General features: G+C 36.6%; 1 protein-coding gene across 3 annotated transcripts in view; it reads right to left on the bottom strand.

Moving 5' to 3' along the window:
- AGPS (alkylglycerone phosphate synthase) overlaps positions 1-23,431 on the bottom strand; it is a 141,764-nt gene that overhangs the window by 6,443 nt on the left and 111,890 nt on the right. For 2 of the 3 annotated variants that reach the window (XM_063093734.1, XM_063093742.1), the window contains exons 18-19: positions 12,359-12,458; positions 10,223-10,280 (exon numbers count right to left, since the gene is read on the bottom strand). In XM_063093734.1, the coding sequence (XP_062949804.1) occupies positions 10,223-10,280; positions 12,359-12,458 (158 nt within the window). Of the gene's footprint in view, positions 1-7,918; positions 8,026-10,222; positions 10,281-12,358; positions 12,459-23,431 lie in introns of all 3 variants that reach the window. The other variant, XM_063093752.1, reaches the window with a different exon arrangement.

The following is a 23,431-nucleotide window of genomic DNA, read 5'->3' as shown; positions in this document are numbered from 1 at the left end:
AAATAACACGAGTAGATAAGGGCAGAAAAGGATAAAAAACATCACATGCTCCTTGAAGACCAGAACCATGTTTTATTCATCTTTGTAGTCCTGTCACATAACACAGTACATGCCACAAAATAAGAATTCAATAAATATCCGCTGAAATAAAAAGTTAAGTATTGAACTACAGTTATCCATAGCCATTTTGGATAAGGGGTAGAGATTCAAATACCAAGGGAAAGCAATCTGGGTTTCCTTGATTTCCTTTGGTTATATATGCCTTGCATTCCCTATATTCTGACATTTCTTGGATATACCCCAGCTATTCTGCGGTAGCTAAGACAGGAGAAGATACAGCACGGAACCTCAAACTCTCATGACCTTCAAAATCTCCAGGACTCTGAACTGTACCATTGGTTCTCAACTAGGGTGATTTTGCTCCCCAGGAGATATTGAGCAATATCCAGAGACATTTTTGGCTGTCACAACTGGGACAATGTTATTGTCACCTACTGGATAGAAGCTAGAGACGCTGCTAAAAGCCCCCACAGCAAAGAATTGTCCATTCAAAAATGTCAACAGTGCTGAGACAGAGAAATCCTGGTGTCCATATGTTTCCAAGTGTCTGTCTCTTAGGAGCCCAAACAATTCCATAAAGGAAACATACTTTCACTAGTACAACCAAGTGGATTAGCAGCAAATGATTTATTGCCATTCGCAAGGTGACCTTGCTCTAAATTTAAAGCTATTGACCAAATTGAAAGAAATTCTGGAAAAAGTGGCAGGAGTTAGTTACACTTTGAGAATATCAACCATTAATGACAAAAGCTACTTTATTTTAAAAGTTAACACCAAAGACCTGAATCTAATGACTACTGAAAAAAAAGTTTAAGTCATTTTTGGGGCCATTTTTCTAACCAGTGGGTAAAAATATATACAAAATAAAGCTTCACAGCACTATCCAATAGCATGTTCTATGATGATGAAAATGTTCTATATTTGCACTGTTAATGTCATAGCCACAAGCCATATGTGAATATAGAGCATGTGAAATGTGGCTAGTGCAGCTAAGGAAGTTAATTGTTATTTATCTATCTATTTAATTTTATTTTTTATCTAATCTTAGTTTCTCTGGAAGTGAATTTTAAATTTTATTTAATTTTAGTTTAAATTTAAATAGCCACATGTAGCCTAGTGGCTTCTACACTCAACAGCACAGCTGTTAAAAATAAATTTTACCTAAAGTCACCTTTAACCCTATACTACACTTGAAAATATCTGTTAGTATTAACCATTTGCTAATCACATGACAACAACTATTAAAAAGTTAAGTATTCTGTAACAATATAATAATGCAGTACAGGCATTCTCAAACGAACAAACACCCTACTCTTAAGAGTCCTAGACATAAAACTGCTGGGAAGAAAAAGTTCTCTTTAGAAGTCCAAAAAGAAGTGGTATTATCCAAGCCACCTGTTCTCTCCTGGCAATACACCTGAAGTTGGAAGCTATTACAGGTATAGCGTGTGGTAAGAGACAGCAACACAATGTTGTCCCTGGATCTTTTTGTTTTGTACTGAGAATCAGTAGTTGCACGGGTGGGAAGGGGCAGGGATCAGTACATTCTCGTGGGATTTTTTCTGTCAGCTCTCAAATCTTGTTAACCTATGATACAACTGAAATAGTTTAATGTTCAGCTAAATTATGGGTTAAATTGGCTTTTATAGGCTGGCTGGTTACTTCACCCAGCACAGCACGGTGCTGGTAACACCAAGGTCAAAGGTTTGGACCCTCGTACCAACCAACCATCCCTTCCACCTCACCTCAGCCCCAAAATTATAAATTGGCTTTTACAGTCTGTCCTTAGAATCTATTTACAACATTGCTTCAGTGGCAAAATATTATAATCAACTTATAAGTTTTCGTGAAAAAAGGCCAATCACAAAGAAGAAACTGAAAAAAAAAGGCAAAACAAATCTATCTTATGGTAACCTGATAAAGATTCAGTGTTGGAAAGGCTATACTCATCTGGTGGTTATCAAAAGGACAGGATATTGACATTGATACAGTCAAGATACAGAAAACTTCCATCACCAAGGATACCTGTGTTGCTTGCTTATAGTCATCCCTAAAAAGTTCCCCAGCCCCAACTCCTGGAAACCACTAATCTATTCTCTATTTTTATAATTTTGTTATTTCAAAAATGTTATAGAAATGGAATCGTACAGTACCTAATCTTGTGGGATTGGCTTTTACTCACTCAGCATACTTCCCTGGAAATTCATCCAAGTTGTTGCATGTATCAATAGTCTGTTCCTTTTGCTTGCTGAGTAGTATTTCATGGTGTGAATGTACTATAGTTTGTTTAGTCATTCACCAGGTTAAGGACATCTGAACTGTTCCCAGTTTGGGGATATCATGAATAAAGCTGCTATGAATATTCCTGAACAGGTTCTTATGTGAACATAAGTTTTCATTTCTCTGATATGAATGCTCAAGGATACAACTGCTGAGTGGAATGAATGGTAGTTGCATGTCTGGTTTTATAAGAAACTGCCAAACTGTTTTCCAGAATGGCTGTACCACTTTACATTCCCACCAGCAATGTATGAGTGGTTCAGTTTCTCTGCATCCTCACCAGAATTCAATATTGTCTCTATTTTATTTCAGCCATCCTGATAGGTGTGTAGTGATATCTCTTGTGGTTTTAATTTGCATTTCCCTAATGGCTAATGATGTTGAATATCTTTTCGTGTGATTATTTGCCATCTGTATATCGTCTTCAGTGAAATGTTTCTTCATGTCTTTTGTCTGTTTTCTAACCAGACTGATTGCTTTTCACTTTCAAGTTTTGAGAGCTCTTTATAAATTATAGGTATGTCTTTTGATTGATATGTGGTTTACACATACTTTCTCCCATTCTGTAACCTATCTTTACATCCTCCAAAGGAGTCCTTCACAGAGCCAGTTTTTAATTTTGATAAAATCCAGTTTATCAATTTTTCCTTTTACAGATAGTACTTCTGGTGTCCAGTCTAAGAACTCCTTGCCTCGCTCTAGATTCTGAAGATCTTCTATGCTTTTTTCTAAAAGCTTTATAGTTTTATGTTTTACATTTAAGTTTTTTTTTTTTTGGTGCCAATTGCCCCAACGCCAGTTGTTGAAAAGACCGTTTTCTCCACTGAATTGCTTTTGTACTTTTGTCAACATCAGTTGGAAATATTTGTGTGGGTCTATTTCTGGGTTCCCTATTCTGTTCTATTAATCTATGGTTCTCCTCTAATACAACACAGTCTTGATTACTGTAACTATGTAATAAGTCTTGGAATCAGATAGATTGATTGTTCTCACTTTATCCTTCTTTTACCAAAATTGTTTTAGCTATCTAGTTCCTTTGCCTTACCATATGCATTTTAGAACAATCTTTTTCTATATCTATGAAAAATCTTGCTGGAATTTTGATAGGAAATGCATCAAACAGATCAATTTGGAGAGAACTGACATCTTTATTATGTTGAGTTTTCCACCAACCTAGGAACACTGTATATCTTTTCATTTATTTAGATCTTCGTTGATTTCTTTCATCAGCATTCTGTAATTTTTCAGAATAAAGATTCTGTACATATTTTGTTAGTTATGCCCAAGTATGTACATATCTTATTATATTTAGTCTTTCATTGCTATTGGAGCAATTATAAATGGTACTGTGTTTTAAACTTTGGTTTCTATATATCCATTGTTAATATATATAGAAATACAATTGATCTTTGTGTGTGATCTTGTATCCTCCAATCTTGCTGAATCTGTTTTTGTAGATTCTTTGAAATTTTCTACATAGAAAATCATGTCTTCTACAAATAGTTTTATTTCTCCCTTTCCAATTTGTATGCCTTTTATTTCACACTACAGGTTTTTAAAAAATGGCCCCAAAGGTGATCTTTTGCTCAACCTCTTTTGAGTAATCTCCTTCTACTTTTAAAGTTTCTGATGTTACTAGATTCTGCTAAGACCACAAAAAAGTTAAGAGCAGCTGCCCCATGACTGTAATAGGAAATAATTTTGGTTAGGTAAAGACACCAATATTTAAACTAAAATTGGTTCAATTTAATCAAGGTTTTTTATTTCCTGACAAGGACTTAGGTATAATTTTAGCAAATGAAGAACTTAAAAACTTAAGTCATAAATTGAAATTAAATACATGGCTGACATAATTGCTGCTTAAACTGACCAGCTCAGTTACAAAAACAAGCACTATAAAGATTAAATTAAGCAGGCTTTATATTTCGTATAGCCTCTAGTTCCAGACTACATCTGTTTTCTTTGATACACAAAACCAGAATTAAAATAGCTCCATTTATCACAGCATGATTGTAGGCAGACAAACCAGCCTGTCTGTTTCCAGATAGTGAAAGCAACTGTTATTAATCACAATTACAAGCTAAACCCTCTAAGAGAAATTGCATCAATATTCTCCCAACCCCCAGCCCTTCTACCCTGGAACTCAAAACTGGTACTGAGAGTGTTATGACACTGCCTGAAGGTCAGTAAATAAAGATGCTACTATAAGGTCAACTTGAGTTTTAGATTCAGAGTGCAAATCAAGAAAAATCTTTTCTACACATAAAAGTAAGTGATCTCTCGAAAGCCCTAGTATTGAATAAGTTTAGCAGAACAATTAAAGAAACTATTTAAAGTTCATACTGAAAATGTTTCTGCCTTATAAAACTATACTGAATAGCAGCAGACATTTAAAATTTACAAATCAGATGATTAAACAGAGGAGCTATTATGAAAACAGACTTCTGTAGCAACTTTCATAGACAATAATGTGAAGAAAATTTAATTTTCTTTCATACAGATTGTAAAAGACTTACTTTCCTATATTGTGAGACCAATTGCAGGTTATAGATGAACAGGTATTAAGACTATTATTGTTGAATCATATCCCCTGAATGTATGGATCTGTTCAAATAAATTGTAACCCTTTCTTCAGTGGTTAGGGTAAGAGTTTAGAATACAAAGCAGAGTGCTGTTTATTGCTATTATTTAAAATATACATATATACGCACTACAGTTTTTTAAGCACTTACTACATGTAAGGCACTTTAGACATATTTACGTACCTTATCACTGTTAAGTCTTACAGTAAATCTATGAAGTAGGTACTATTACTCCTGTTTTGCAAGGGAGGACACTGAAGCTCAGGGAAATTATTTCTCTAAGGTCACATAGCTAGCTAATTGCAGAGCAAGGAGAACAATATAGTATATAACATATAATATTATATACAATATACAATATAATATATTCTTTTCCCTCTGTTTATCAGCCCTCACATTTATATTTGTTTCAAGACCAAGTTTGAATGAAACCTTACATAAATAATGCATCTATGGAACAACACCAAAATGGCTAGTGGTATGGAGTTACAAAGAAGTGCACATTGTTTTACTCTACTTTTCCACTGACTCTGCTAATACATTTTCCAGAAATACTGTGGAATAAATTGAGCCTTTCTATGATTAAATAGGACCTTATCTTCAAACAAGGCCTAGTTATTAAATGAAGTTAAATTAGCAATGAGACAATTGCCATTCTAACATGAAAGACTCAGAGCTATTTGGGAATTTACAAAACAACCAAATTCTGTGAACATTTGGGCATGCACTTATTCACTCAGCATATTAATTGAGCATCTACTACGAAGAACTATATACAGCAGCCAATCACTGTTCTAGGGACTAGGGAATACAGTGACAAGATAAAGTCAGTAACCTCATTGAACTTAATTCAAATGGGGAACACAAAAAGTACACAGAGAACAGGGAAAACACACTTAAGGTGACATTTTTATCAGAGACCTAAATGATGGGGAAAAGTGAGCCATGCAAATATCTAAGGGAAGAACAAGAGAAAGAGTATGAGAAAAAGAGGGAACAAATACCAAAGGCCTTGAAGGAAAAAGGGCGTTGGTACATCTGAGGAATAACAAGAAGGCCAATGCTGCTAGAAAGAGAAAGTAATCAGAGATGAGGATAGAGAGTCAGCTATACCACATATATCCTTGAAGGCTCTGATAAGGAGTTTGGATTTTATTCTGAATGTGAGGAGAAATCACTGATTTTTTAAAGATTACTCTGGCAGCAAAAGAAATGAGAGTAGGGGAGCAGAGAGGATGCATAGAGACCAGTTAGGAGACCACTGCAGTAGTATCAACAGGAGAAGATAGTGATCTGAACTAGGTGGGTGGTGGTAGAGATGATGTCTTTTGGTACGTAGGAGTCACCAGCACATGGATGGTCTTTTAAGTCAGGGGATTGAGATAATTACTGAGGAAGTGAGTGAGCACAGAGGAATGAAGGGGTGAGCCCTAGAGCCTCCAATGTTTAGAAGTTTAGAGGAGGAAAAGCTAGAGAAGGGAAAGCATCTTTACTTTCTTGGCACATCTGAAGTATATTCAGACTCACCTGGTTTCTTTTTCTAAGCACTAGAGGAAACTAGGTGTTTACAGTATGTTTCCATGCAGTCATATTTTGACCACATAGAAAACAGAAATATGAGAAATAGGATAGAAATAACCTCTCAATAAATTAATAATGTAATCAAATCTTGCTACATTCACCTTTTAGCCAATAATTTCTAAAAATAAATTATTTCAGCAACTTTGGAGTCTTCAACAAATAAAAGCCAATAAGCCTAAAACCTGAAAATGTACATAAATTATATAAGTAGGTTTATTGTAACATTATCTGACCTCCATTCGTTTTATTACTTGATATTGCTGACATGTCGTAAGCCTACAATCCAGAAGTATAAAAACAACCAGAAAGTAAAACTGACTTACAGGCAAGAACTGACAAAACCATGAAAGTATCTATGATGAGGAAATTAAAATTTTGATCCATTTCTATTTATCTGTTTCATCAGAAGCAGGGCAAATAATTAGACAATATCAAAATTAAAAAACAGATTTTACATTTTAAAAGAAAATAACATATAGTATTTTTTTCATATATATTTTTAAAATTTATTATGTATCTCTTTTCAAAGGCTGTCAATTTCAATCTTTTCAGATTTTCTTAAGTAAAAGAACAGGAATACTGAGGCAGGAGGACCTGAGTTCAAATTCTGCCACTAACAATTATTGCTGATTTGGGGGCTAGTTACTATATACTCAAGAGCCTTACTGTCCTCATTCGAAAGACAGGAATAATATCTACTCCATGGCATTTTGAGCAGGATTAAAGGCGATTGAATTATGCAAAGCATCTAGCAAACATTTACAGCTTTATAAATGCTAATTCTTTCCCCTTTTTCTATCACCCTCCTCTTCACTGTTTCAGCATTGATAGCATTTACATGTTTATTAAAGTCACCTTTTCAAGTGCTTTTCAAAGAAAAGGGTAGACTTTTACCTTAGTAAAAGTCATGATACCATAATCCTACCAGTTTTGATCAGTGTTTTTTAAAATGCTATAATATTTTATTCTACTGGACTAAAACGTCCTTATAAAGGGAAGGATTGCCATTCTTTGAATCTCTATTGCCTAGCAGACCAGTAATATTTATAATATGGAAAACAGGTAATACAATATTAAAAAGAATTAAGCATACTATGTATCAAAAATATCACAGGGAGCTATTTACATTATTTGCTTGGGGACCAAGAATTGAATAATCATGATTTTATAGGTCAAGGTTTACATTTCCAACTATTATTTTTTATTACCTTCTATTTCTGTGCATTAATATAATGGACCATTACCAGAACTTTTACAAATAAAATCCAAATATCAAATAAATTTGTACTAGAATTAATTCTATTATTTTAAATTTGTGCATATTTCCCTTTTTCTGTAATGACAACTTTACAGATACAATATTTCAAGTATGTTTATATAGGTTCTGTTAGAGCCTACCAAGAAGCTCTCAGTACCTGGAGTATATCTGAATAAGTAACATCAGTCGTTCTGCCATATTACACTTCCAGCATCTCACATATAGACACCACTGGAGGAACTTGAATATCCTCCTCATAAGATCCTAAAGAAATAAAGAATCACTGTCCAAGAAAAAAACTGCTGCTTTGGTTTTCCTCTGCAATGTTGCAGGTCATTTGGTCATTTCCAGCTTCTATAAAATTGCTAATGCTGTAAAGCTTGAGTAAACTGAACATCATTCCACAATTAAGGAAACAGCTCATCTAATATAACTAATTACCTAAATGAAAATGAAGCCTCTATGTCCTCCTTATATGATTCAGCTATTCTCATGCTCTCCCAGAATCTCTCTCATATTTACCATTATAAACATGGAACCTACAATTTCTGATTTTAAAGAAGGTGCACTTGCCTACTGACATGTACCAAAAGACCAAATTGTTGGCTACAGAAAGGAAATTTTAATTTTTCTTCAAACAAGTAATTATGGTTAAATTATTTTGCCTCCTCCCCCCATGCAATCAATTTAACATGAAGAACATAAATACTTCATGATATCTATTTTTAAAAAGTTCCTTGGATATTAATACAATGTCATTCTGAAATAGAATTTAAAAGATTTTAAATAATGTATATGGCTTTTTGAACATATTAAAGGAAGGTGCTAAAATCTAAGTATCTTTATGAAGTAATTCTTGCGTAAATTTCCAAAATTATGTTTAGATTTATACAGTAATAAGAAGTTTTTAATTCCACTTGAGAAGTTTCTAATATCCATTTTCCTCCCTTCTTCATTTCTATCATTCTAACATTCATTAGAACCTCTGTCAAAAGAAAGGACAATAAATAGGAAAAGGAGGGAAAGTGCAAATTTATTCACACTAATGATTATCAGCCAACTAAGTTAAAAATTTAGTTATGGGTGTTAAGAAAAAAGTAAGGTGATAGCAAACACTTAAATTATTACATTATGTTGAGAACTCTTTCTATTTTTCATTCACATTAGCAATCTTCTCCAGGCCTGGCTGTAAGAACGATACATGGACACAAACCCTCTATAGTCCATTCCTTTTTCCACCAAAATTCTTTCATTCATTCTGCACAAACGTACAGAGGGATGACTGGGCCAACCACTGTTCTAGGTACTGGTATACACCACCAAACAAAAGAAAAATCCCTGTCCTCTTGGATCCTCACTTTCCAGTAGAAAGAGATAATCTTAAAAAGTACAAATATATAGCAGATAATGATAAGTGCTATAAAGAAAATAAAACAGGAAAAGATGGATATGGAGAGTCCAGGGCAGGCATAGGAGTTGAATTTTTAAATTGAGTAGTCATTTATCCTCATGCTCTTCCCTAAAAAAATATTTAAAAATCTACACTTTTCTATTTTCCTAAGCATCAAGTTATATTGAGGAATATACAGGTTCAAATACTTTTGGATTTTGAAATATTTGTAGATATTTAACTTAGTTAAGCATCCTTAATCTGAAAATCTGAAATCTGAATGCTTCAATTAGCATTTCTTGAGTGTTATGTGTGTGCTCAAAAAGTTTCAAATTTTGGAGCATTTTGGATTTTGAATTTTTAGATTAGTGATGCTCACTATCTATTAAGAACAAATTTCTGTTATAGAGAACAGGTGGATGACTTCAAAAATTACAATTTTAATATCAGAATGGCCATTTTTTAAAAAAATACCACTTCATACTACTTTCATAAGCTTGCTAGTAACTAAGGTAGATATAATAATTTTTATTGGTCATGTGATAAATTCTCTGGTAAAACTTGATACTTACAAAAATGACCATCAAGTAAATAGCAAAACAACATTAAAATCTCTAAAAAGACTTTTATTAATATCTCGTCTTGATTAATTTGCTGAATTTTGGATGGGCAGAACAAACAGCTCTTCAATATATGGTACAACTGATGTCTGGCTACATTCTAACAGTGGCTGAAAAACATTTAGGAAGGATTTCTTTTTCCTTTAAAAACTTTTGCTATAGTGGTCAAATACCTACCAGGCAAGCTGGGCTATTCTCTGGTAACATGAGGTCACTGAGCACTGAGAAGGCTGGATAGGTTCCATATCTAGGGCAGTCTTGCCAATCAAGCTTCTGTTGGTTACTACCACAACCTAACTACCTCAGTGACAGCTATTCTAAGACACAAAAACTTTCAAGAGATCTCAAGTGCTCTCAAAATACTCAATTCATCACTGTCTCCAGCATTTTGCTGATTCAAACACTCTTAAAAGTAGGAATATCAGAAATCCTACTCCCAAAAAAAGAATACCTCCATGGTGATGCGACAGGCTCCCTCCGTTAGCGAGGATTTCTTCTCTAGCAGCTGCCTGTATTTGGAAACAACAGAACAAATCATTGCTACTTAGATTTCACTTTGGAGTGAAAGAATAAGACCCAACTCCCAAAGGAGGCACATATTTCCTGGGTTAAATAATAAAGTAGAAACCTAATTTTCTTCTCTCTTAGATTAACTGTGTTAAAAAAGCAGTTAAAAAAAAAAAAGCCTAGCTTTGAAGTTTTCCTTCCAGTGAATAAGTACATCTACAAAGGTCACTTTGAGATTCTGGGGGGAAAAAGAGCAAAATGACCAATTCAGCAGCTTTAAATTGTTAATAATAAATCAGAAGTTGTGAATGCAGAGCTAGGTTCTACTTTGTAGTGAACTTCTCATCATCCCAACAAGTATTAATGAATAACATTTACGGACTGCTTCCTGTATGTCCAGAAAAGAACCAAGAAATTTGTCTACAGTATCTCATTTATTTTCACTATAGCCTTATGGAATAATTACAATTATTCTTCTTTCACAGATAAAGAAAAAGGTTTAGGATGGTTAGTTGCCTAATATCACACAGTGGGCATAAGAGTCAAGATTACTTAACAAAGCTATCAGGGATCAAACATAAAAGCCCTTATAAAGAACACTTAAGTCAATGACTTTGGACAAATTACTTGTTAGTCCTATGAATATCTAAGCATGAGGGGATAAAAAAACAAAACCCTTATTTTATTCTCCTAACATGTTAGGTGCTGACTAAGCTCCTTATAGAACATTCAGGTTAGAAAGATAAACACTTAAAACAAAACATAGAATGACTGAAATGCAGAGTGAAAAAGGGTAATGGAAACTAGAATTACTTTCGATTCCTAAAGATTCATGAATACATAATTGCTGTGATGTGAAATATCTATAATGCCTTGAACCTCTCTGAATTACTCAAGTGTGTACAAACCATCAGGAGTTAGGTCAGGGTAGAAGAGAACACAGACAGGACAGAGGGACCACACTGCATTGCAAAGTAATCTATAAGAATCCTCATTACTTAGTTTTAGGGTTTTGCAAATACGCTAGTCCCTGCTAAGGACTTATATCTTCTAACAAATTGCTTTAAATAAAGCAATAATTACTTGAGATGAGTAACACTTGACAATGGCAGCTTGAACTGGAAGAGAAGGAATAATTTCACTCTTTGGTACTGCAGGGAAGGGACCTCTGGGTAGTCAGAGAGCAACACCAAAGCTAAGGTAATGAAAAAGTACTCAAACTTTTGGGGGGTGACATATATGTTCATTATTTTGATTGGAATGACTGGTGTAGACAGATATCAAAACTCATCAAATTGTATACTTATATATGTACAGTTTACTGTATTTCCATTATACTTCGAAAAAGCTGGAAAAAAAAAAAAGCAGGCGGGATAGGAGGGGGCTAGACAAAACGCTGTCTATAGTTTGGGTCTAAAAGTGTGCCACTGAAATTATCTTGTAGTACTACCTATGGCAGGCACAAAATGGAGTTAAAACACCAGGACACCTCAGTTTTTAAGAAATCTGTTTCTTACAGGTTCTTCCACAGCGTAGTCGGCTTCTTCAACTCTAAGTGTACTTGTAATGAGAAATATTGACCATCAACAGAAGGCTTTACATAAATTAGCAGCTTAAGGCCATTTAAGAAATGTAATAGAAATTGCTAGCAAATAAACCCAAATGGTCTACATATAGCTTTAGCATACAAAAAAATTACAAACCTAAATGATGATATTGCAACACAGACCAAGAGCATTAGGGCTGCTGACCTCAATAGCAGCTGCCACCAGGAGATGGGTAGGCTGCCAAAGTGATACCAAGATTTCTCATAGTCATAGGAATACCCATTATTATTTAATTTAATCAGCTATTATGTTCTGTAAGTAATCACCAAAGAACCACAGTCTGAATATTAATTTTAGACTCACAATTTAGTGGACGTAATCCAGTGCAACAAATATGCTTCCATTTTTATAGGCTAGCAGCCAGGCAAATCATGTGTGATTAAAGAGAGTCAAATTAAAATTCATAAACTGATAGTAAGTTTATTTAAATTAATAAAAGAATGTAAAAGCTATATACATGTATGCAAAATTACCTCAGTTTGTTCAAAAACGGTCAGTGGGTCACTAATTCCCCTGTAGTTAAAGGCAAAATAGAAGTAGATACATGCGCCTGCATCATAAGTCTGCGTCACCCTAAAAAACAAACAGACAAAATCCCCACAAGGGCTTTAAGTTAAATGAAATCTGACTAACATCTAGAAACTTGAAGGCAAGATTATGTGAATGATTGCTTAAGCTATAGTCTCATTCTCTACCCAGCCTCCTATTCAATGGAAGGAAAGTAGATTGGCTTTCCTTAGAGTTGTGCCAAAACAGGTAAACTGAGGATGCAGTGGAAAACAAAAGGATTTTACTTTCATTTAAAATGCCAGTTTAGTCAGTATTATAGGGAAACATTCCATCTTTCTCTTCTCTGTTCCATGTTACTAAAACTACTGGAAAATAAAACAAAAACTTTTACCCATTACATCAGCATTTTATAATGAAATGCCGTTTTATCTGATCTTATTGAAGCTGTTTTGTTATGTAGAAGTAATGGCACCTATTAGCAGTATGTGTGAAAACAGACTTAATATATAGTCAGACAAGTATTAGTATTAGTTACTTTAACCTGCATAATCAAAATAACTTAAAAACATGACACTTAATGCACATATCTTGACAATAGTAACACTAACTTTTTTCCTCTACTCGTCTAATGTTATGCACAGTTCTTCCTGTGGCTGTTTTGAGACAGCATTTGAGGCATACCTGTATTACAAATAGTACAGTTTCAAAAGCATGTTTTCCTGCTAACGGACCACACATTAGGTACCTATGTGTAGATGTTCACAGTATTTTGTATTGCCATAGTTAACAGACATAATATGAAATGTCTGCCCCTTGAGAAAGGCAGCATTAGAATAGAAACAAGAAACTTGGTTCCATTCATTGGAACCATCACTGCAAGCAAGAACAGTTACATGAAATGCATGGAATACATATGGACATGAAAACACTGACTAAAATCAATTTTCATTATTTTAAAAATCTACATTGATAAAATAGGGGCAAGTTATACCCTTTTCAAAGTACATTAAGTGCTCTGACAACAATACAATGAATCTGTCATTTGTTTGGATTCTCCTGGCTCAAGAGACTTAAAAGATTCTGGGCAGGAAAAAGTAAATCACTAAAGCTGAGGCCAAAAGAAAAACTTTGTCTGTTCAATCCTGGCTATAATTTAAAAAAAAAAAAGCAATGAAATAAATATCAGTAACATTTTTTTCTACACTGATAATTTAAACGTACTAGAAGAAACTCTCCTAAGCTCTCTCTAGTCAAAACATGATATAGCCTCAGGATACAGAAGGACAAACAGGATTGATGCATGCTGATAATTCTGGGTTGAGTTTAAAAAGCTATATCACATGATGCACTCGATACCTTGAGAGAGAGAGAGAGGACATAAAGATATACAACATCAATAGCTTTACGAAGCTTAAACCAGTCTAGACTCTAGACTGTACAGATGGAAAATGCTAAAGTAATCAAATCACAATCAGTGATTATATAAAGAAGCAGCAGAAGAAAATCTGAGTAGGTCAAATTGGAAAAGTTTCCTAGAAAAGCTATACCTGAATGGAGACTGACAGAAAATATAAGATTGGTTTAGGTAAGAAAAATGTCATATTATCAAGATATAGGATAAAACAACCAGGAGATAGAGCAATGGCAGGGACGGCCCCGTGGCTCATTCAGAAGAGTGCGGTGGGGCTCGTTCAAGATGGCGGTGGCTGCGGCAGTTGGCGAGGAGTAGCTGAGGTGGAAAAGGCGGCCACTGGAATTCAGGCAGCCGGGAAACTTGTGGACCTTCCTCTCGCCATCTCTTAAGGGAAGACTGCTGCTGCTGGCCGGTCGTGAGGGCTGACCGCCACCTTGCCCCTGGCAGGAGAGGCTACCACATTTACAGGCAACAGCTTTGAAGTGTGGAGCAGGAAAAGAACTGTTTCTTAGCTGCAAAAGCGAGTCTCTAAACAGGGAACACGGCGCCAGGGCTGCTGTGGATGCAGACAGGACCCCGGAGGCGAGGGCCGCGCTGAAGGTGACCAGCTGCCCTATTCATGATTCGAGGTTTCAGGCCGGCGTAAAAGAAGATTCCTGGGAGCACCCGAGCCGCGCCGCGGGACCGACTGAACAGCCCAAGGTGGCAGCAGCCGAGAACGGGGAAGGCGACAAACCAGAGGCAGAGAGTGAGCGCCCGACCTGGCACAGCCCTGTGAGTGACCCCTGGCCCAGCCCTGTTCAGGGGGCTGACGCCCACCCAGCTCCCGCCTGCATCACCGGTTCACTCACCGCCCCAGGGCTGCCTCCATTTTCCCAGGTGCTGGCAGCTCCGCCCGGCTCGGCCCTGCACTAAGCCTTCCCACTTGCTTGCCCCGGCGCGGGGCTTTCCGGAGCCTGCGGGCCGGCCTCACCTCCCACTCCCTCTGCGGTTCTCAGGCGGGGCGGGTGGCGTGGGGCGTCCCCGGCCAGTGTCGGGAGGGCAAGGAAGTACAGGCGGGCCGACTGTCACTCCACCACACCCTGGACTCCGGCCCCCGGTAAACTTCCGGTTACTGGGAGGCAGATACCATCTCTGCGGCCACCAGTTCAGAAAAAAGCCTAACCAATTTCTGGTTGGGAATAGTGTGGTAGGAGAGTTCCCGGGTCTGCTTGAACCTGCCGGAGAGCTGGCTGCAGGTGGGCGCTAGATTCAGTCTATGCCGGGGGGATACAAACATGAACAAGTCCCGAGAAAGATCTACACAGTGCTACAAAGGCAACCAGAGCGACCGGTCGTCTGTGCTTAGCAGAAACCTGGTAGACTTCCTGGGCGAGGCGGTGCTGAGCAGGGTCTTGAAGGCCCAGCTGATAGACGAGGGTTGCAGAAGACACATCCCAGCCCAGCACAGTGCGCACAGAGTGGGGAGACGTGCGGCCAGGGAGGCGGAGACTCGACAGAAACCACACACCCTGTGGGGTCGCCAATGCACGATCCAACAGCCTGGGCCAGAGCACACGGAACAGGGAGAAGTCCTACACAGGAAGTGAAAGCTCAACAGAGATCACACACCCTGTGGTACGTGATCCACCAGCCCAGCAGAGTCCAAGCTGACCAGAAAGGTGGCTCCCCAGAGAGGCCCAAGACCTGAGGCAACCACACACACAAGGCACTAGAGGCCAACTGAGCAGTCACGGAGGTAGCCATACCAAATTGGCAACCACAGCAACATCTTAGTTAGTCATTAGTCTCAAACCGGTGGACTGTGAAACCCCCTGCCACAATGAATAAACATCAAAAAAAAGATACCAGAAATACAAAAAATCAAGAAAGTACACCACCAGAAGTTAATAAATCTCAAACTCTAGATCCTATAGAACAAGAAGCCCTTGAAATGACTGACAAGGAATTTCGAGTGATAATTCTAAGGAAACTGAATGCGATACAAGAAAACTCAGCTAGACATCATGATGAAATGAGGAAAAGTATACAGGATCTGAAAGAGGAAATGTACAAGGAAATCAATGTCCTGAAAAAAAATGTAGCAGAACTTGCTGAACTGAAGAAGTTATTCAGCAAAATAAAAAACACAATGGAGAGTTTAACCAGCAGGCTTGTCGAAGTTGAGGAGAGAACCTCTGAATTTGAAGATGGGCTGTTTGAAATAACACAAGCAGACAAAAAGAAAGAAAAAACAATCAAGGACATTGAAGAAAATCTGAGAGAGATATCAGACAACCTTAAGCGCTCAAATATCCGAGTCATGGGTATTCCAGAAGGGGAGGAAAATGGAGATTCCATTGAAAACATATTCAACAAAATAGTGGCAGAAAACTTCCCAGGTGTAGGAAAAATCACAGATCTTCAGATCCAGGAAGCTCAACGATCTCCAAAGGTATTCAACCCAAAAAGGCCTTCTCCAAGACATGTCATAGTCAAATTGGCAAAACTCAGAGACAAAGAGAGAATGTTAAAAGCTGCAAGAGAGAAGCATCAAATCACCTATAAGGGAGCCCATATCAGGCTAACATCAGACTTTTCATCACAAACCCTAAAAGCTAGAAAGGAATGGGGTGATATTTTCAAAATACTAAAAGACAAAGATTGCCAGCCAAGAATAATCTACCCTGCAAGGCTATCCTTCCGAAATGAAGGGCAAATAGTATATTTCTCAGACAAACAAAAACTGCGGGAGTTCACTACCACACGACCACCCTTACAAGAAATCCTCAAGGGAGTACTGGGTTTGGTTCCTGAAAAATAACTACCACTGCCATAAAAACCCAGGAAAAATCAATACCCACTAGTATAATAAATATGGCATTCATGAAGAGAAAACAAGCAAACAAAAACGCTATCTACAACCTAAGGAACCAACAAACACAGAAACCAAACAGTAAATCAGAAAGCAAGGAACAAAAGACACCTAAGACAACCAAACAACCAATAAAATGCTAGGAATAAATCAACACCTTTCAATAACAACTCTTAACGTAAAAGGCTTAAATTCCCCAATCAAAAGACACAGACTGGCTGACTGGATCAAAAAGGAGGACCCAACTATATGCTGCCTACAAGAGACCCACCTCACCCATAAAGATTCACACAGACTAAGGACCCACCTCACCCATAAAGATTCACACAGACTAAGAGCGAAAGGATGGAAAAAGATTTACCATGCAAACAGAAATGAAAAACGAGCTGGAGTAGCTATTCTTCTTTCTGACAATATAGACTTTAAACTAAAAACCATAAAAAGAGACAATGAGGGACACTACTTAATGATAAAAGGACTGATCCATCAAGAAGACATAACAATCATAAATATGTACGCACCCAATGTTGGAGCAGCCAGATTTATAAAACAAACTCTATTAGACCTGAAGAAGGAAATAGACACTAATACCATAATAGCAGGGGACCTGAACACACCACTGTCAATATTAGACAGATCATCTAGGCAAAGAATCAGTAGAGAAACACAAGATCTAAACAAGACTCCAGACCAATTGGAATTGGCAGATATCTACAGAACATTCCATCCAACAACCTCAGAATATTCATTCTTCTCAGCAGCACATGGATCATTCTCCAGAATAGATCACATATTAGGTCACAAATCAAGTCTCAATAAATTCAAAAAAGTTGGAATTATCCCATGTATCTTCTCAGACCACAATGGATTAAAACTAGAAATTAATAACAAACGAAACTCTGGAAACTATACAAACACATGGAAATTAAACAGCATTCTACTTAATGACATATGGGTCCAAGAAGAAATCAAGCAGGAAATCAAAAAATTTATTGAAACTAATGAAAACAATGATACATCATACCAAAACCTGTGGGATACTGCAAAAGCAGTATTAAGGGGGAAATTTATTGCATTAAATGCTCACTTCAGAAGAATAGAAAGATGGCAAGTGAACAACCTAACACTTCACCTTAAAGAACTAGAAAAACAAGAACAATCCAAACCTAAAGTTAGCAGACGGAAAGAAATCATTAAGATTAGAGCAGAACTGAATGAAATTGAAAACCAAAAAACAATTCAAAAGATCAATGAATCAAAAAGTTGGTTTTTTGAAAAGATAAATAAAATTGACAAACCATTAGCATGGCTAACAAAAAAAAGAAGAGAGAAGACTCAAATAACAAAAATTAGAAATGAAAAAGGCGATATTACAACTGATTCATCCGAAATACAAGGAATCATTCGAGACTACTATAAACAACTATACGCCAACAAATTGGAAAATATGGAGGAAATGGATAAATTTCTGGACACACACAAGCTCCCAATACTGAATCATGAAGATGTAGAAAATTTGAACAGACCAATAACAATAAAGGAGACTGAAGCTGTTATCAGAAGGCTCCCAACAAAGAAAAGCCCAGGACCAGATGGATTCACAGCAGAATTTTACCAAACATTCAAAGAGGAATTGACACCGATTCTTTACAAACTATTCCAAAAGATTGAAATGGACGCAAATCTCCCAAACTCATTCTATGAAGCAAACATCATCCTGATACCAAAACCAGGTAAAGATATAACCAAAAAAGAAAACTACAGGCCGATATCCTTGATGAATATAGATGCAAAAATCCTCACTAAAATACTAGCAAACAGAATACAGCAACACATACGTAAAATTATTCACCACGATCAAGTGGGATTCATCCCAGGGATGCAAGGTTGGTTCAACATACGAAAATCAATTAATGTGATACACCATATTAATAAACTCAAACACAAGGACCATATGATCATCTCTATAGATGCTGAAAAAGCATTTGATAAAGTTCAGCACTCATTCATGACAAAGACCCTCTATAAGTTAGGTATAGAGGGATAGTATCTCAACATAATTAAAGCCATATATGCCAAACCCACTGCCAATATCATCCTGAATGGGGAAAAGCTGAAAGCTTTTCCTTTAAGAACAGGAACTAGACAAGGATGCCCACTCTCACCACTCCTATTCAACATAGTGTTGGAAGTACTAGCCAGAGCAATCAGAGAAGAGAAGGAAATAAAGGGCATCCAGATTGGAAAAGAGGAAGTCAAACTGTCCCTGTTTGCAGATGACATGATCCTATATCGAACAGCCTAAAACCTCTACAAAAAAACTGTTGGAATTGATAAATGATTTCAGCACAGTAGCAGGATACAAAATCAACACACAAAAATCAGTAGCATTTCTTTTCTCCAATAGTGAACATGCAGAACGAGAAATCAAGAAAGCCTGCCCATTTACAATAGCCACCAAAAAAAATAAAATACTTAGGAATTGAGTTAACCAAGGAGGTGAAAAATCTCTATAATGAGAACTACAAACCACTGCTGAGAGAAATTAGAGAGGATACAAGAAGATGGAAAGATATCCCATGCTCTTGGATTGGAAGAATCAACATAGTGAAAATGTCCATACTACCCAAAGTGATATACAAATTCAATGCAATCCCCATCAAAATTCCAAAGACATTTTTCTCAGAAATGGAAAAAACTATCCAGACGTTTATATGGAACAATAAAAGACCAGGCATAGCCAAAGCAATGCTGAGCAAAAAAAATAAAGCTGGAGGCATAACACTACCTGACTTTAAGCTATACTACAAAGCTATAATAACCAAAACAGTATGGTACTGGCATAAAAACAGACATACTGACCAATGGAATAGAATAGAGAATCCAGAAATCAACCCACACACTTACTGCCATCTGATCTTTGACAAAGGCACCAAGCCTATTCACTGGGGAAGGGACTGCCTCTTCAGCAAATGGTGATGGGATAACTGGATATCGATATGCAGGAGAATGAAACTAGATCCATACCTCTCACCATATACTAAAATCAACTCAAAATGGATTAAGGATTTAAATATACACCCTGAGACAATAAAACTTCTTAAAGAAAACATAGGAGAAACACTTCAGGAAATAGGACTGGGCACAGACTTCATGAATACGACCCCAAAAGCACGGGCAACCAAAGGAAAAATAAACAAATGGGATTATATCAAACTAAAAAGCTTCTGCACAGCAAAAGAAACAATTAAAAGAGTTAAAAGACAACCAACAGAGTGGGAGAAAATATTTGCAAAATATACATCTGACAAAGGATTAATATCCAGAATATATAAGGAACTCAAACAACTTTACAAGAAGAGAACAAGCAACCCAATTAAAAAATGGGCAAAAGAGCTAAGTAGGCATTTCTCTAAGGAAGATATACAAATGGCCAACAGACATATGAAAAAATGCTCAACATCACTCAGCATCCGGGAAATGCAAATCAAAACCACATTGAGATACCATCTAACCCCAGTTAGGATGGCTAAAATCCAAAAGACTCTGAACGATAAATGCTGGCGAGGTTGCGGAGAGAAAGAACTCTCATACATTGTTGGTGGGACTGCAGAATGGTGCAGCCTCTATGGAAAATGGTATGGAGGTTCCTCAAACAATTGCAGATAGATCTACCATACGACCCAGCTATCCCACTGTTGGGAATATACCCAGAGGAATGGAAATCATCAAGTCGAAGGTATACCTGTTCCCCAATGTTCATCGCAGCACTCTTTACAATAGCCAAGAGTTGGAACCAGCCCAAATGTCCATCATCAGAGGAGTGGATACGGAAAATGTGGTACATCTACACAATGGAATACTACTCAGCTATAAAAATGAATGAAATACTGCCATTTGCAACAACATGGATGGACCCTGAATTATATTAAGTGAAACAAGTCAGGCACAGAAAGAAAAATACCACATGTTCTCACTTATTGGTGGGAGCTAAAAATTAATATATAAATTCACACACACACAGACACACACAAAAACGGGGTGGGGGAAGAAGATATAACAACTACAATTACTTGAAGTTGATACGACAAGCAAACAGAAAAGACATTGTTGGGGGGGGGAGGGAGAAGGGAGGGAGGTTTTGGTGATGGGGAGCAATAATCAGCCACAATGTATATTGACAAAATAAAATTTAAAAAAAAATAAAAATAAAAAATAATAAATAAATAAATACATAAATAAATAAGAAAGAGAAATACTACATGTTCTCACTTATTGGTGGGAGCTAAAAATTATTATATAAATTCACACACACACACACACACACACACACACACACACACACACACACAAAAAAAAAAACGGGGGGGGAAGAAGATATAACAACCACAATTACTTGAAGTTGATACGACAAGCAAAGAGAAAGGACATTGTTGGGGGGAGGGAGAAGGGAGGGAGGTTTTGGTGATGGGGAGCAATAATCAGCCACAATGTATATCGACAAAATAAAATTAAAAAAAAAAAAAGAAGAGTGCGGCGCTGGTAGCACTGAGGCCACGGGTTCGGATCCTATATAGTGATGGCCGGTGCGCTCACTGGCTGAGCATGGTGCAGACCACACCATGCCGAGGGTTGCGATCCCCTTACCAGTCAAAAAAAAAAAAAAAAAAAAAAAGAAAAAGGCGGTGGCAAGCAGTGGCTATCATTGCTATGATAGCATGTGGAGATGTATCTCCAACTGGCACCAACCTTCCAGCACACAGACCCTGCATGGCACAGATTTGCTTCTCTCTTCCTAAACCTCATACCTTATCATGCCACTTATCCTACCTCAATTACTGACCCTTGCTAAGTCTGAGCACCCTTTTTCTTCCTCTTCAAAAATTACCTTCTCACATCAAAAGGATACAGAAGCCAACTTAAAGGAGTTCCCAATGGCCAAATCTAAGAAAATTTGAGCAATAAAGTGAATAATAATAATAATGGACATAAACCAGAGAACAAAATATCCATACTGATAAAAAGAAAGAGAAAGAGAGATGGATGAATGGGAGAGCTTTTCCTTATAGTGAATTCCAGTGGATAGATGTAGAGAAGGAATGATAAAAAGAGAAAATCACCATTTGCAAATAGCAAACAATAACTGTTGTGACCAAGAATCATCAGTGGGAGATTAATGATTAGGAGACATGGTATGAGAAACAGGATATTTGCATGTCTCAAAGTTTCTCCTCATAAGAACAAGGGTACTTCAAAAAATCCATAGAAAAATGGAATTGAAAGATAATACAAATCTTTCCATGAACTTTTTGAAATACCCCTGAATTTATTAAGTACAAAGGGAAAAAATAGTAACCTTAGAGTGGAGAGACCACCTTAACCAAGTGATCAAAGTTAACATCATCAATCATCAGACATATCAACATTACATTCCTTCTGATATTCTGCACCAAGAAGAGCATGTCACTTCTTTGGTATTCTTGCTAAAATGTATAATTTGAATTTGATCACAAAGAAACATCAGACAAACCAAAACTGAGACACATTTTTTCAAAATAACTGGCCAGTATTCTTCAAAAGTGGGAAGGTCATGAAAGATAAAGACTGAGGAACTGTTCCAGATTGGAGGATATTAAAGAATGATAATTAAACACATTACATAATCCTGGATTAAACCCTGACCCAGAAAAAAAGACATTAGTGGGACAAATGGTAAAGAAAGGATTATAGATTAGTTAATAGTATTGTAACAACACTAATTTTTTCATTTTTATATTAACATTTGGGGAAGATGGGTGAAGGATATACAGGAGCTATTTGTACTGTTTTTGCAAGCCTGGTTTATTATCCCACCTCACAATGAAATATTTAAAAGCAATGTAAATATGTGGCCTGAAATAAACAAAAAAGCCATCTCCCTCAGGAATGATTTTTTTTTTTTTTTTTAAAGATCAGCGGTAAGGGGATCTTAACCCCTGACTTGGTGTTGTCAGCACCACACTCTCCCAAGTGAGCTATGGGCCGGCCCCAGGAATGATTTTTTTTTTTTTTAAACTAAGTATACTGCGGTTAAAAACAGCCTCCAAAGAGACTAAATGAAACTCTGTAAATCAGTTATAAGTCTTCCAAACTTCCTCAGAGTTAACAGAAATAAGTACGAAAACTTAAAGCTCAGGAATGGGAGAAATGCTCAAATATCAAATATGACCAGACTGAGTGAAATATGAAATCGTACAGCATCTTCACTAAGTACATATTAACAATTAGTAAGGATTTAGAAAACAAACTGAATGATCATATCCAATGCAGGGACATGGCCTTAAAATAGTGTCTATGACCCCATATGTGTACATGTTATATGTACGTATACAAAAGATATCAAGAATGTTAGATTGTTAAATCATATATATAATATATATCTGGACTTTCAAAATGGAATTAGAAAAGCATTCATGTAAAAGGCAGCTAAGGTAATCATAGACAAATCTCCAAATGCAATTTACAAAGGTTCCCACGAAGAATTTAATTTAACAGAAGGAGAGAATACTCTTTTTACTACACAATACTAATAGAATTTAATCTAAAATTTTAAGGGAGTTTTAGGCCAAATGTTAGGTGCCTTAGAACAGAAGAAATGAACTGTTTAACAATGCTACTGTCAATTTGCCAGCTGTTTTTCTTCTCGTGTTAATTCACACTCATAAAAAAGATCTCTTGAATGTTCACATTTTAACTACCAACTTACAAACTTTAAGAAAAATTGGAGAA

Source organism: Cynocephalus volans, chromosome 1 (genome assembly GCF_027409185.1).
Source record: "Cynocephalus volans isolate mCynVol1 chromosome 1, mCynVol1.pri, whole genome shotgun sequence".
Lineage (NCBI taxonomy): Eukaryota > Metazoa > Chordata > Mammalia > Dermoptera > Cynocephalidae > Cynocephalus > Cynocephalus volans.
This window is presented reverse-complemented; position numbering and strand designations above follow the sequence as displayed.